General features: G+C 38.2%; 1 protein-coding gene across 7 annotated transcripts in view; it reads right to left on the bottom strand.

The window, feature by feature from the left end:
- Positions 1–16,232, bottom strand: part of BLNK (B cell linker) — a 104,140-nt gene that overhangs the window by 13,796 nt on the left and 74,112 nt on the right. For 4 of the 7 annotated variants that reach the window (XM_075758195.1, XM_075758198.1, XM_075758199.1 and 1 more), the window contains 11 exons: positions 11,642–11,698; positions 9,584–9,633; positions 8,561–8,601; positions 7,593–7,749; positions 6,203–6,372; positions 5,665–5,746; positions 4,854–4,934; positions 3,384–3,409; positions 2,807–2,835; positions 2,388–2,483; positions 1,564–1,606 (listed from right to left, as the gene is read on the bottom strand). In XM_075758195.1, coding sequence (XP_075614310.1) covers positions 1,564–1,606; positions 2,388–2,483; positions 2,807–2,835; positions 3,384–3,409; positions 4,854–4,934; positions 5,665–5,746; positions 6,203–6,372; positions 7,593–7,749; positions 8,561–8,601; positions 9,584–9,633; positions 11,642–11,698 — 832 coding nt within the window. The remainder of the gene's footprint in view (positions 1–1,563; positions 1,607–2,387; positions 2,484–2,806; positions 2,836–3,383; positions 3,410–4,853; positions 4,935–5,664; positions 5,747–6,202; positions 6,373–7,592; positions 7,750–8,560; positions 8,602–9,583; positions 9,634–11,641; positions 11,699–16,232) is intronic. The other 3 variants (XM_075758197.1, XM_075758200.1, XM_075758202.1) reach the window with 1 other exon arrangement.

Raw genomic sequence — 16,232 nt, 5'->3', positions numbered from 1 at the left:
TTTAAAACTGTAAGGGCTGGCCACTTTAATAACAAGCCAAGACCCAAAAACTTGGACTACACTGGGTAATTTTCTTAGGCTGACTCTTGTGCCAAACTGGGTAACTGCAAGTACCCAGGAGCTGAATACACCCATTGCACAGATGAGCGTTTGTTTGGGAGCTCCATCCCTGGGGCTGTAACTCAGTGTGTGGCCCCAGCAAAACGATAGTCTCTCTTGATTCTCTGCAAAGCTAGGATGATATGCATCTCAGAGGTAAGCTCTGAGAATTAATTAATGGAGAGGTTTCAGCTGCAGTATAGCACTCGAGTGTTCTGAAACAGGCGTATTCTGGTTAGTGCTGATCAGCATGTGGAATTTCTGTGCATTCTCCCTTCAGAAGGGTTTTTTTCTAATCTTATATTGGTATGAAAAGCTAAGAAATCTAAACCATTTCATAAGAGAGAAATCCTGGACTTAGCACCACTCATGAATTGTGGTGCATCTTAGGGATACAGATCTAAACTGGGAGAACGTTGTGATCAGGTGGAAGGGAAACTAAAATGCTGCTGCTGTTATATGTAGAAGTGTGCAACACCCCAACACCTCCCCTGAAATACTTGGTATATCTAGAAATTTAAGGATTGAAAGTCAGACTATAAGATGTTCTTGTATCACCTGCATTACGTTATGGTAACCTCTAATGCTATGGCATGACCCCAAACTCCTAATTTTAAGCATCTGATTTCTTTATGTAGTTACTGGTAGAATGATTATTTCTTAAGGACAATTCAGAACACGTTTGATGCACATAGCTTTTGGCACAGATGGTGATGCATCTGTCACCATGTTTATTGGTAGTTTGCTCCCCATGCACACCCTCTCTTGTGCTGGCAAAACTGGTAGTAGAGATATGGTGCAGAACAATTTATGGGACTGATAAGAACCTTTTATCCATTTGCTTTTGCCCATTTGCTGCATTTAGACAAGTTTCCAAGTAGTTTGCTTCAGAAAACCTTTGTTCCAGCACAGTGAAAGAGACAGATTGGGGACAAGAATAGAGAAAGAACAGGAATGACTTAAACACAGCCTTAGGAACACAAACCTTGTAATTACTCCTTCATGGACTGCATTTTCTAGTGAAACTTGTTACTCAGACTACCCAGCCTGATGTTTTAGAAGGATTCCATTTTCACAAAGTATTAGTCATTCATCATTTGAGAGGAATGAGGCTCAAGGAAAGGTGCTTCATATTGGGCAAAATCACCCATCACTACTGAAAGTAAGGTTCCTGGAGTTCAACTGGCATTTTTTAGTACAAGAAATTATTTTTGTGGGCCAAGATGTACATCTCTTGAAACATTCGAAATTTTTCTTGGATCAATACAGATGTCAAATGTACCTCTTTTGTCCAAAAGATTAATATTCACGATTATAATATTAGATCAATCTGACATTCAAAGTCATCTGTTTCTGTTATTTAATCCAGATAATAAAAAGCATCCATCTATTTCTATATATATACAAAACACAGAACAGCCTAAGTTTGACACATTCTTTTATAGTGACACATTAATTACTCACTGCTTTTGGATGAAGACGATTTCTGGGAAGAGGCAAAATATTTCTGAAAAATATACACAGTAAGTTAAGATGAGTAGTATTTACTTATTTAATTGGTTGGCTCAGATACATGTTTCAAGATCTAGAGAGGAGATCTGCAGTAAATGGATTTAACTGGAGCTATGCACCGCTGTAGTGGTTGTGGTGATGCTGTACCCTTAGCGTGGAACTACTCTAGGACAGCTTCTGTCCTGGACCTCGGGTCCCCTGCAACCGTGCAGAGGACCTCGCCAAACACCATAACACACACTGTTGTGGATGCCACCTGCTTTTCTTGGGGCATATGGCCTGTTTTGTAGAGCGATGTCCTAGAGATGAGACAGTGGTTACAAAGCAGCTTCCTACACTTCTGGGGACGCAGGAGTGAAACAGGCTGTACTCAAGTTTACTTTGCCTCTTTTCCTCCAGAGACTTGGAATATAAATCATAGAGTTACTGTGTCTTGTTTCTTTACAAGCAATCCTGTGCCTCATCCCCTGCAAAAACATCTGATTTGCAAAGGTGCGGAGATAGGTAACAGGACTTAAAACTGGCTTGCAGAGATGGTTTACCCCTGCACTGGATCCCTAAAGGGATATTCAAGAAAAATAGTACCCATTTGACTTGAATGGCTTGAATACAGAAGTTCGCAAGGAAATAAGGACTTTCGATTCTTACCTTGTCCCAACATCCCTAGTTATTTGTGTGTCCTGACAATTGCTTAGTGTTTGAAGGCTACACAATAGAGAGAAGAAAATTTTGTCTCTGCTAATATTTCCTATTGATATAAGCTGCTATTGACTTACCTGGAAGTATCCAGTTTAGGTGACTCTCTGCTCATGCTGTGCATGTGAGAGTGCTCCATATTCTGAGCAGGCACGGATAGAAGTGGCTTAGTGTACCTAGTAATAAAACATGAATTCAGAAAGGAAAATTATATTTAACAACAGTGAATGCAAAGGCAATCTCTCTTTCTCCTTCCCCTACCCCCTCAAAATTCTAAAAAGTACCCTTAAGAGGTATTTCTTTTTAATATGTGTTGTGTTTGGGTTATTGAAATTAACATAGAAATGGATGACAATCTTTGTGTCTCTAAAGAGAGAGAATTACTATATATATATATATTTTCTAGAGAGAGAATTATCAAACACATAGTATCTAGATGAGAAAATATATTTTCTGACAAGTTTTAAATAATGCACAAGCATTCATAGCAATGGGTTACCTGGTTACTGGTGGTGGTGATGGTTTTTCCTGTAAGAGAAAATACACTGAATTATTTGGTCACTTTGATTTCATAAAATAGATTTGTATGATCCTATGTATGTTATCACAGCAATATCTTATTTTTGCTTTGTGGTACAGATTTCTAGTAGAGCTCTGCCTGGTAATCTGCATTAGGATGGCAAAGGCAAGAAGTCACCACCAGTAAATCTGCAAAGCCCCGAGCACACTGCTTTGGCTGTGTGTCATGTCAGTACCAGCAAGTGGGAAGAAAATGACTGTGTCAGAACTGTCATTGCTCCTTTGCTGCAGTTCTGCTTCTGGAAAGCAATCCCTTAGGCTGCTGCTTCCCAGACTGGATTACTATCACACAGGACTGGGAAACTTCAGCCCCTTCCCATTTACTCTGTTTTGCAGATCTTTTGAATTGCTTTGCCAGCTTTTCTGTGAAGGAAGCATGGGAAAGTTTTAAGTGCAGACATAGATTTGTTCCCATTTCCCCTTTAATCATCTTTTTACAATCACATTTGTGCCCTGCCTGAGGGCAATGCGAGTCATAAGCTATAGAAAGGCCTTACCTCTTCCTCAGGAACCTCATAGACTTCTGTAGGACAGGGGGGAAAAAAATGCGTCTTTGGTTAGCAAAAATGTACTGTGCGTTACCAGAAAAACTGATCAGAATTTGTATCAGTTGTACTTCTGCCTCTGGAAAAATAACTTGGAGAATCTGCTCAGAGCTTGATTCTGCCTCCAAAACTCTGGGGTAGCTACACCCCTGGTCTTATGGGGGAACTTCAGGAACGGTCCCAGGAAGTCTGATAAACAGTCACTGTGAACCTTCCCCTCACCCCACAACCTTTTTTTTTGTTGTTGTTGTTGGTTTTGGTTTTTTTTTTTCCCCAAAGCAAGATGAATGCTTGCATTGTGCAAACCCGGGACAGTTTGGAAGAGATGCATTATCACACATTATTTAGCTTTTTCTTGACTCTCAGGGAGGAAGAGATCAGGTGAATCATAAATTCAAGCTGGCTCATTTGTGTGGCCAGCATCCATCCCTGAGTGCTGTCCCACAGGTGTCTTTTAGTTCACAAATATTAAAAGCCAAATCCACCAGCAGCCTTATCTATGTCCAGTTTCTTCAATGGAAATTGAATTATATTTCAACAAATTTCACGTCAGACTTCATCGCTTTTATGGTGCTGAAAAGTGTCCGAGTTCCCACCAGGGGGAGATGTTTTATTTTGTTAGTAACATCAGTCAGGAGCTGGCTGGTGCTCAACACTGATTTACAGAAAGGCTAAGATTGAAAAGGGCATTTTAAAATGTCTGAAAAGGAACTCACAAAATCTTAAGTCATTCAGAAAAAAAACTTTCTTAGTTTACTACTTGAAAGCTAAACCCATTGCTAATGAATATGCAAAGCCTTGTAAAGAATGGTGTGATGGGTCTGTAAAGGTTACCTTCCAAGCAATTAATGAGATTATAAGGATGCAAAACAACTTGGAGTTAGCACAGCTAAGGAAGATTAAGCAAGTGTATCTGCACTTACAAAAGCAAATATGATTCCTCTTATTTGCTTCTGCTTTTGTTTCTTTTTCCAAATAAATTGCTCTTGCTAGAACTTAAATGGGAACACTGTTACCACAGGACGTGGAAAACATCAGCCTATATAGAATTTCTTTAAGGTTGAATCTTGAGTGGCTTTTAAGTATTAAGTCTTGATTCCTATAGTGAAATGGGATTACTAACATACTGAGTCCTAGAATTGTTTTTGCTGTATTGATCCATTTGCGTTCCTCCACTAGAGGAAAGGACCAAAAATAAATTAGGTTGGGACAATGACTTATTCTGGTTTTATTCATGCTTAAAACAGATTTACTATTCAAGGTAGGCAAACCAACTGCTACAACACAGAAAACCTAAAGGGGAACATATTCTTGTTTTACTGAATTATGTCATATGGTTTGTGTTGTGAATACATCAAGCGTAATTTAATATTCCTCAGTCTTAGATTATTTTATTTTAATAATGATACAAACTCCACATACCTTGCATATCAGAAGTAATAGAAGGTTTTGGAGAAGTAGGAGGGGGTGACTTTGTTGTCTTCATAAATCTGTTCACAGGAGCTAAAAACATATTTTATTCATATACATATATACTTGTGCATATACATATATATTAAAAACTAATAATGTAACATTTATACAATAAGAATAAATATTAAGTGAGTCCAAGTGATAGCCTCTTTGTGTGACCTTGAACAAATCAACTGAGCCAGAAAGCAGCTCTCATTTTAAAAGAGAAACATTATTCAGTGTTCATGGCTTGCTGAATAGGGCTGATATTGTCAGTAATGCCAGAGAGCAGAACTACATACTCTTCTGTTTACTTTTCACCTTTGGAGTGTAGTGGTTTCACTCTTCAGCTAAATATACTTCAAATAGTGAGGTAAAAAAAAAATTAAAATGAAACAAAGTCTATCTTTATCTACTGAAAATCTAAAAAGGCTTGTTCTTCTCCTGAAGCACTTCAGCAAACAGAAAATTTTAATACTGTGGCTCCCTTGGACGAGGAGGGAGATCACGTACCATGAAAAGCTTCCTGATTGTACGAGGGCTGGACTTTGAAACAGCTGAGTGAGAGGCAAGAATTAAACATGGCTTCCAATAAAGTTAAAAATAATTTTCCTTGGCCTTGTCATGGGCTAAAGGAGCCAACTGCCTTTTTGCAGGCTGCATTCTCTAATAGCCGCACCTCCACTCTTTGAACCTTAGAAATAGACATTAATTTGATCCATTTTCCCCACTGTTGTTCCTAATAAGGCAATAATTATTAGCTTAAATGACTAAAACTCACATCTTGTAGGTAGTGACGCGCTGCTTTCTGTGGGTTCAATATAGTTATCGTCGTCATTGTCCACTGGCACAATGTAATTATCCTATGAGAAATGCAGAACAAAAGTCTGCCAGTTAAACCTCCATCATATCAACAAACTGTTGGGATCGAAGCCCTGGCAACAGTTTACAATAGTTGCCATTTGACAGTGACTGTTATTTCAGACATTTATCATCCTATGTGGATGGGATTCCCCAAGACTGAAAACCCTTTACCAAATTACTCCAGTTCCAGACTGGTGGATAAAAGCCCTCCCTTCCCTTTGGTCCTGGGGTAGCCTTTGAGGTTGCTCTCTCCCCATCACCTGCAGCTTGTAGGCAGATATCCCCTAGGAATCAGCATGGTACTCACAGGTCACCGCTTGCGATGTACAAAATGATTTGTACCATAGAGGCTACCAAGAGACCGGGCCATGGCATTGCTGTGTAGTCTATCTTATGATTAGTGTGGCATCATCAGTCATTTAAACTGTCAAAACAAATATATCTATAAACATTACCTCATCATCACTACACTCCTTAGGCTTTGGCGGTACTTTTGGTTTTGCAGCAGGAGATGGCAGTGGCAGGGATGGCACGGATGGTTTCTTTGGTCTGGACACGGCTGGACTGGGTGTACTTGGGAGAGGTTTGTTGATGGGAGGAAGCTGCTGCTGACTGGTACGACTGTCTTTTAATATTGAAGAAACCAACAATTTTAGTAAAAATTACATGTTAGCCTCTGGACCATCTTCTACTACCTGTGCAAACAAGTCTTTACTGTTGCTGCAGCTCAGGTCAAAAGGCAGACCTGAGTGTATGCTGGCCCTGATGTTGAGACTTGTATGCAAACTGGTCCAATTCCATTGCTCAAGGTAGCAACCTAGTCCTCTGTATCAGGCTGAAGAGGGTGCCTAGACACTGACTGTTGTATGAACAACTGTTTAACTCCTTGGGGAAAAGGTGGTGGCTGGGTTGTGCAGTCCATTAGTTAGTATGTTCTGTGCCAGTATGAACTTCGGTGATAGGAAGTGAGAAAGAACACATCTGACATGAGAAAAAACAACTCTTACACAGCACAAAGGGTGGGACTGAAGCACAAATTATGCCAGGTCCTCTGAGATGTCATTATAAAAATTCCTTCCCTTTTCAAAGAACACGTAGGTGAAGTGCTGATAAACTTCTATGGGTATGTATGCAGCATTTTAGCACTTTGATGATTATTCTATAAACAGTAACAATCTTGTATCATAGAAAAATGAAAGCAGGCATCATGCCAGTCCGCCCCCCCCCCCCCCCCCCCCCCCCCATGGCTCAAATCCTCATCTAACTGAAGGTAACTTTCATTCACTTCAGTGTGATCTGCCTGTGATTGACAAGAATCAAAACAGGAAGAAAAAATGCCTGTACATCGGACTGATGTAAAAAAATCTTGATCCTGTCCTGTTTTTCAGGATATTTATCCTCCTCAGTACCAATCTTGAAGGACAATATAGAGTGAATATTTGGGCTGCTTTGTCCTTTTCTGTCCTTCTGTCAGAAAAGATTAAGGGACCTGTCTAGTCTTATGTACGTAATCTTCAGTACAAATTCCTGCATTAAAATATGTGGATGACTCTGGAGCCAAGTTAGTGATATCTCCTATATCTTTGCTTGAATGTGTAGTTAGTAGATGTCTATCAAAGTCTCTAGGACACATTACATTAAAATTCTAAACATCACTACCAGCAATATGAACCTGTTTCATGCTGTAATAGCAAACCATACCCCTGAAAGCTGAAGACCTGGTTGTCAGAATTAAAAGGAAACTCTTGAGGAAAGGACAGGTTAGCCCATTTGAGGCCTTCTCCTCTTCTAGTACTGATAAACAGGCAATTATCAAGCTGACATGGTCAATGATTCCATAACTACCTGCGTATTCACCCCTAGAAATAGGGAATGCAGAGGGAATCTTCTTTTTCTCCTGCTCACTTGGAGGCGGCTCATAGCTGTCATCAGGATTCTCTTCACTGGGGACCACATACATCTCAGAGTCAGAGTGGTCATCTGGATTTTCATAATCACTGTCCTAGAAAGACAGAACTTCCCATTTCTCATCTCATAACATACAGCTTCATAGCAGTGTATGACACAATGGTACTCCTGTAAGGATATTTAACCAAATTACAAGAATGTATCTTCAAAAGCACACGTTACATTCCCTTTTCATTCTCCCTCTCTAAACAAATAGACACTCCTGCCTGGCTCTCCTTCTGCTCCTCCCAGGAGCTTCCTGCTCCCTGTCTCTTTGCTGTCTCCAAGGAGTCTTTCACACCAAGAGCTCAGTCTTCAAATTACGGACCAACAGCTTCTTTCCCTTCACAGGATAGTTCCTTCCTAGCTCCAGCTGTGACTTTTCATCTGTCCTGTCATTTCCTCTCCCTTTCCTATTAAAAAGGGTACTTGGAATCTTACTCCAGAATGAAGCCAGTCGCTTCAGGCTGATGGTTGTACCACTATTTACATGGCTGATGACCATGACTTGCTTCATTCTATTGTTCGCTAAAATCTTATCAGAAGTTTTTCATTTTTAGGAAGAAGTGGCTTTCCCCTCCTCATCTGTCCCACCCTCCCTCCCCCAAATAGAAGATCTCAAACTGAACAACAGTTTCAGAAACCAGTAAGTCATCCCTCAAATTGATGCCATATGCTTACTTACCCAAAAAGCTTAGCATCCATAGCTACCACTGACAGTGCTTCTGAGTGTAACAAATAAGATAAGATTTCAGTAGTATTACGTTCAACCACAAGCAGATGACTAAAAAATAAACTTTTATTATGATTGCTTGTGCTATCTTGTTGCTACAGTAACCTACTACTACCCCAAAATATGTACTTACAAAATCATCTGACCATTGTTCCTCTTCATTGTCTGCATGTTCTAAACCAAACATCAGAGTTATTTAAGGAGATGGAATAGTGAACATAAACATTTATCTTAGATTGTTTTTTCAATCTATACTTATCATATTCAGTTAAGAAAGAGTGGTCAAAATTTCCTAAACAGTTCAGAGCAACACATCTGGTTTGGACTGAATAGTAAATTAAATGCCTGTTTGCTTGTTTTTGATAAATTGTTTCAGAGTTGTTGAAAAGCATTAGAAAATGGCAAACTGCACACGGTCTGAACAGCAGAGCGTGCACTTTACCCAGAATGTCCTGCTAATGGATCTCATTTTTCAGTAGGAGTAACAATTTCTACATAATGGAACTATCACTGACCTGTGGGCCTTGCACTTTCTTGTTTCTCGGTTAAAGCTCCAAGACAGCACACTAATTACAAGTGTTTACGTTAAACATGGAACAATTACCTGACAACTTCCAAACTCTGTCCTCTCTGCTGCAGTTTTCATATTGTTGTTTCCTTAACAAGACAGCTGTTAACTTCTAAGAACGGGCATGAACTAGTTTGCAGGCAGTGCTGTATGATAAGCAAATATAGTTCTACCTAAGATAATTCATGACATCATCATTGTCACATTAATAGTATTAAGATTCTGAATCTGTAATGATCTGTTTGTTCAATTTTTTCCTGTTTACTTTCACATCACAATATCTGGCAGAGGGGGACCGAATGCAAATTCTCCTCCATTTTTAGAGCAGCCTACATGCAGAACCCTGGTAAATACTGATTTTGAAAGAGTAGCTACATCCTACTTTTTTTTTTTCATACTGGGACAACTTGCCATGTTTTGCTTGCCTATCATTTCACAGATGTGAACTGCCTTCAGAGTTGTTGATAACAGCTTACTCTTCTCATTAAAAACAAATTATGAGGAAATGTATAGCTGAAATAGCGTTAGGCGTATAGGTATCAAATATACACAGACACACAGTTTAAATTTACATTAATACAGCCTTACCTGAAGCATAATCCCTTTGTGGTAGACTTGGTGGAGGCTTTTTTTTTAGCCTGTAAACAATAATTATTGCATTTATGATCTAGTAAGTAACATTCACTAGAAAGAAGCATTAGCCAGACACATAAAAAAGCTGATAACAAAAGATACCTACAGCTGAAGAAATACAGATTACCATCACAGATGCTTAGCAAATAGCTGCAGGAGAATGCTGTGAAAAGCTAGAAACAGATAAGAAATCAGAATCTAATCTGAGATTTTTTTTTTTTTTTTTTTTTTCTGAGAATATACTTTGAAAGAACAGCTTCCTTGCCTGCCCGCCCACCCTCCTCTTCACTTCCAATGCAGAAACAGATAACATAGGAGTCAGAGATAAATGCACATCTATCTGAAGATGAAAATCTGTTCAGGCTCACAGAGGCTTTGCTAAGACTATGGCGTAAGACAGTGGTGTAGCACTCTCCAGTCCTATTTTTATAACTATCATTTTGAATGCACTTTATTTTCAGATTAATGTTTAAATGTATACCAGGTCTCTCGGGGCCAGATTCTATTTACACTTACTATAACTATGGTGTTATGCCCCCTTTTTGGTAAATACTGTTATAACGACATTTGTAATACCAAATGAATCAAAAGATACTTTATGGAAATACTGAAAGGATCTTTGTGGCTACATATATGTGTGTGTGTGTATATATATGTGCCTGTATATATATATTTAGTAAACAGGAGTATACATATATGTAATATACGTGTATACACATATATATGTGTGTGTACCCCTATTCATACACGTATATGTGTGTGTGTATATACATATACATGCTCCTTGCTTGCTAAATTGCAGCTGTCTAGGCAAGACGCTGAATTACAGTCAGCTGATATATCAATTATTTCACTACCCTGTAAAAAACGAAACCAACCAACCAAACGACTTATGCATCTGAAGAGAAAAAACCTTTTGCTTTTTGTAGCCATATAAAACATTAACACAATTTACATCAAAACGACTCTTCAAGTGACTTTTAAGTATCGACAGCTTCCCTGTAGCACTGATGAGACCTCACCAGGGACCTGAACCTTTGTCCACTGAATTGATGGCTTCAGTCATTCTTCAATCAGGTCCTAACAAATTCATTTGCAAATATAAGCAAATTATTTAAAAAAAAAATCCACAAAGAATTTAAAATGTTTTCTTGTGATCTCTGAGCAATAACGATGTCTACAAATTTTGCTTTACCACAAGAATTTGACACTCAGTATTTAGGTCCTGAGCATGTTGCTTATGTGTCCTTGTCCCCAGTGTAACTCAGGGTGGTGGCATGCTGGCCCTAATACATCAATCCACAAACTTTTCTCATCTGTTTTGAGAAACGCCTTGGCTACTTGTGAGTTGAGTTCATGGAATTCTGTTGTTCAGATAGTCACCAAACAAATGCACGTGCATGAATCAATGAATAAATGGTGCAGGCATTGCTAAAGCTCAACTCCCCCAAACCCAGTCTAGGCACATTACTTTTGTTTACCTGCTTTGTTCATTACTAACAACACTAATGATGGATAGCTGCCTCCTCTAAGTCTTCAACTTCCTGCAGCATAATATAACTTAGTGTACAAACAATAAATTAAAAAGCATTCTCAACAGCCCTGCTGTTGTCTTCTGTCCAGGTTAGCACAGGCATGTTAGAAAGAAAAACCCAGGGCCACTGCCAGGGTAGATCTCAGGTCTTAGGGAGGACAGACCAAATTCTATTAATGTACTTTGCAACATGTATATTGTGAGCTATTCAGAGATGGTGGAGACTTGGAAAATAGCAGAACTGAGGCAATAATAAGAGGCTGACTGGGTCACAGTGTAAAGCATGTCGCTTAAGCCACATTATACATTTCCAAACTGCTTAGCAGAAGACTTCAGCACTTTGTCCCAGGCCCTGTAAATCCTGGCAGTGGCCCCAACAGAAAATGTAAATATGTTATAACAAAAGCATATGAAGCACAGAACAGAGGTCTGTGTCTAAGCAGCCTATCATGCCATTGTGCAGCTCTGAAATAGCATACCGATCCCAAGTATCTTTCCCAGTTTTGCAAATTAAGGCCACTTGTTCATTTTGGAACCTGAATATCAATAGAAGAAAAGAAATAATGTTTCTATCACAGAACTGAAACAGTTCATGGCCACATCTATATTTGCTAGAATCTCTTCAAATATGTTAGTTATTCTAAAATTCAAATCCACTTAAAAAAATAAATTAATTCTCACTGTACTGGTATGATTTACTGAGTGCCAGAACTGAAATCCAGACTTTTTTTGACATCAATTTGTGCTTCATTTTGCAAGAGTCAGATCTTACCCAATGTACAAACCACAATGCAAGCTCAAAAGACATAAGCCCTATGCCAAGGAGTGGTTACCTAGCTGTTTCAGATCCTGATGTTATACACATAGAAGCTTGCAGAGTGACAACTGACTCTGTCCTGTTCCCCTAAAGTTAATGACAATGGAGCAAAAGAATCAAATGCCATCCAACTGAGCATACGTATTTAAGTGGAAGACACAATGATTTCCTAACGTATCTTTTAATGGAGTTATATAAAATTATAGCAAAAGCAATTTCCAAGTAAAATATTCTAGTGCTACTCTGCTCTGGACTTAAGTTACAGGTGATGAAGTATCTCTGTTAACTGTGATAGAACACAATTAAATTACTCAAGTTTCCATTTACTTTAATGGCACTAGCATTTTTCTAAAGTTAAATAGAAAATAAGTAATTTTCTGGAGATTTTGAAATATCTCCGATACATTTCAGTTCTAAAGGACTCAATAAAATCCAAGTACATTTTTAAGAGTATGTTTACATCTTTTAAAAAGCAACGTAACACATCTTACTATATATATTTTAGTTTCAACAAATAACCAGGTAGCATTTGAGACGTTTCAGGTAATGGGGTCTAGATGCTGCTCACACAAGAACAGAATGCAATGTACAAAAATTCACAATAACTTCTAGGAGACTAAACTATTTCATTTAAAAAACCCAATATATTCAGAAATTTTCCCTCTGCAGCATGCTGAGGTTGGTCCAGCAAAGCATTTAGGCATGGGTTTAACTTTACTCCTGTAAGGAGTCCTATCGGAATTGCAAGTATTAATCATATACTTAAAGTTAACATCACATTTTTGTGTTTTCCTGCACTACGTGCAGAATTTTTAAATAAACTGCAGCAGAGGTCTGGATTTTCGGCTCTAACGACAGCTATTTATTTTTTTAAACAGGCTGCATCCAGAAAAGTAACCAAACATACATAGTAGTAGCCCTTTAACCACAGCACTTAATTCTCCTACAGATGCATTTCCTCACAAGTGTTTCTGCTCACTCCCCCAGCATAGAAGATGTGCCCAAAAGCTCTCTTTTGAAAAGAGTCCTTTACTTGTTTTGTTGTTAACTCTGTACAGAGTCCACTCCTTTCTTAGAAACCACTTTTTGCTTAATAGGGTGTACAAAAATTAAATTGACATATGTATTGAGTCTTTATAGTATGTATTAGTCTTAAGTGCACTAGAACATTACACTTGTGTTTATGATAATTAAATTATAAATAAATAAATTAATTGAATGTTGCCAAAATTTTTTTCAGAATTCCTAACAGGTGCAATCCAGCTGACAGATAAACTTTTCCTGAACTGTATTCTCATGACCTAGTCGAATAGTCTGTTATAGCTTTGGAAGTATCTGATGATTGTACAAAATAAAATTAATCTGAAACTTTTTTTTTTAAAGTGTTATTACTAATCTTTCACACATTTTCATTACAATGTGCTGTGGCAGTGAAATAGCATATAGCTGTGATTTATTTATCTTCACTTTGATGAAATATTGCTGTATTAATAAAAACCCTGGCACTCAAACCATTCTATTCAGCTACACGCTGAAATTCACATTTCTTCAGAATACAGTAAAAATTAGGTATTATACTTTTCCCTGGTTTCTCTTTCTAAGTGTGGTACAGCTTGATTTTAGTACTTTTCTCTCATTATTTAGTCCATAAAATACCATTTTTCCATCTGCCAAGAGTTTGATCATGGACGTCTTTTAGTTGCAACTATGCAAGTTGAAGAGACATTTAGTGACACAATTCCATTTTTCTGCCTGAAGTTACCACCTAAGTTATAAATGGTATAGGAAAATGGACCAGACAAATCTCAAAGTGAAAACTTATCCAACTACAAAAGCTCGGTAGAGCAGATGAGATGAAGGTGCATCATTTTTCCATTTTTCAGGTCACATGGCAAATGTGATTTCAAGAAACAAACATATTTGGATTGTTTGCAGTTACATGAATAACTACAAGTGCATGATTGCTTTGCCAAGGAAGTTTTGACAGGATGGGATATTGCAACAGAGTAACCCAAACCTCTAGTTTCTTATTCAATACAGTAGGTCAGCACACACCAAAACTTTAGGGTGAAATCTTGACTTTGTTGTATGTGCAGTGTGACTTTTAGCATCGACTTCAATGGAGCTAAGATTCCACTGAGTGAAGCTTAGATGCTTAAAGCTTATGATTTACAGCTGAGTGCTATGTCTTTACAGTGTGTTTCAAGCAAAGGAAACCATCCCACAGAGTGAAACCTGTGATTTCTTTTTTACTTCCCTGTTAACAAGAATGTGAATATGAAAAAATGCCCCCAGCTCTCATTGTTTATACAGCTTTGGCTATACCTGTAGCTTCTACACCTGAGTACATAATCTTCTGTGACATCATGATCTGCACAGCAGCTAGGACTCCAGTATTGTAAACACTTTTGCATGTGATTACGGGCGAGCAGGTGAATGGTAGCTTGCAGTGGGCGATATTTTTACTGTCAGAAAATTTTGAGTCAGGATAGGTAATAAACAACAGGAACTTGTAAGCAATGGAGAAAATTCATAGTTTTCTTTCCTGTTATCACCACTGTTCAGACTGCTTTCTGCAGACCTTTAAGACACACACGGACAGTAGACATACCCCTCCCCACCTGCACCCCACAGATGAACTAGACTGGAGAGCAAGACACATGATGCAAGAACTTCTCTTACTTTTCTGCATAATCAAGAACCAATCCAGATTTTAGAAATGTCCTAACAAATACTGGTAATAAGTTAAATGTATTTCATTAGTATTTGATCATTCTTTCAATTTCAGTAGCAGAGGCTTACAGTATACATGTGTGACAACTTCAGGCTTGGAATAACAAAGCACACTATTTGACTTCTCTAAAATTATTTCTACTTATAACAGGTTTGAATTTGAGCCCAAATGATGTACTTTCCAGCATATAGACAAATTCCAAATCTGTGCTACATAAAACCTTTTTTTTTTTAACCGCAACTTTTTCTGCTTCAGTCATTTTTAGATCCTTGACATTCAATAAAACAATTGTATAACTGAAATGGAGGAAGTGATCAACTGGATAAACACATTTTTTAGAAAAAGCATCTACTAAAAATCAAACAAAAAGCCCCTCCAAAGGACACAGAGAAATACAGCCAGTTCTAATTCTGCAAAGCTTGACATCTCTTGTACATATCCTTATCAGTGTTGTCAACTCATGTTTTTATTGCAAGTCTCATTACATGCTGGGTTCAAGATTTGAGTTCTGAAGTCATGTGCAAATGTGAGAATTTTTTCTTCAATTTAAAAAAAAAATAAGAGTAAGTTTCTGATCTTTATAATTGCAGAATAGATTAATATGACTCAGATGAACCACAGAAGTATCAGATTTTTTTTTTTTTTAACATCTCAATTTGTACTCTTATAGCTGGGGGATGTGAAATGTGCACTTTGTGCTGCAGTCATACATTAAGAGAGTTCTTATAAGCCTGCTCTTTTTTTGTGGATTTTTTTTTAATCTTGAGAGAATCAAAGAATTGCAGCGTTATAGCAGCAATCTTGTATCTGACATTTAATGATGGCACCTCTGACCTTCCCAGCTTCAGCTACATTTAGTTCTTGTTATTTTTCCCTTGTCTGTCCTTCCCCTCTTACTCTCAGGGAAGGACACACAGTCAGAGCAATACTGATTAACATCAGAATTCATGTTCAGGCAACTATGGGAGACAATTTGTTGCCTCAAATTATAAATATCAGATGCTTTTGTTGTTTCTGCCATCTGCTTCCTGTCTGAGGCATTTGAACTGGACCCACCATAACATTATTAACATTAACTACACTTAAACTACTACTGTGAAGTAGGCAACAACAAACCCCCCTCCCCCAATCTCCATCCCCTCCAAAAACCTACCAAAAGCCTTGACAACCTAGAAGCGCTTCTCTGTGAGCAGGTTCCAGGTGAAAAGATGAGTTTTTTTGCAGACAGATGTCTGCACACAGTGGTCTGTTTACATACGCACTGTGTTAAAAACAAAAACACTCTTAGATTAAATTAAAGATTCAAGTAGTTGAAAGAGGGTCATTTTAAGGGAAAAATTTGCTTTTGTGCTTGTGTGGAAATGACAAGTACATATAGAATCATAGAATGGTTTGGGTTGGAAGGGACCTCAAAGATCATCTAGTTCCAATCCCCCTGCTGTGGGCAGGGACACCCTCCGCTAAACCAGGTTGCCCAAAATATACCATGTGACTGTGATTTACTGTGAATTGCAGCAGT

This window comes from Balearica regulorum, chromosome 7, assembly GCF_011004875.1.
Source record: "Balearica regulorum gibbericeps isolate bBalReg1 chromosome 7, bBalReg1.pri, whole genome shotgun sequence".
In the NCBI taxonomy this organism is placed as follows: Eukaryota; Metazoa; Chordata; class Aves; order Gruiformes; family Gruidae; genus Balearica; species Balearica regulorum.
Note: the sequence above shows the minus strand (reverse complement) of the source record. Positions and strands in the feature narration are given on the sequence as shown.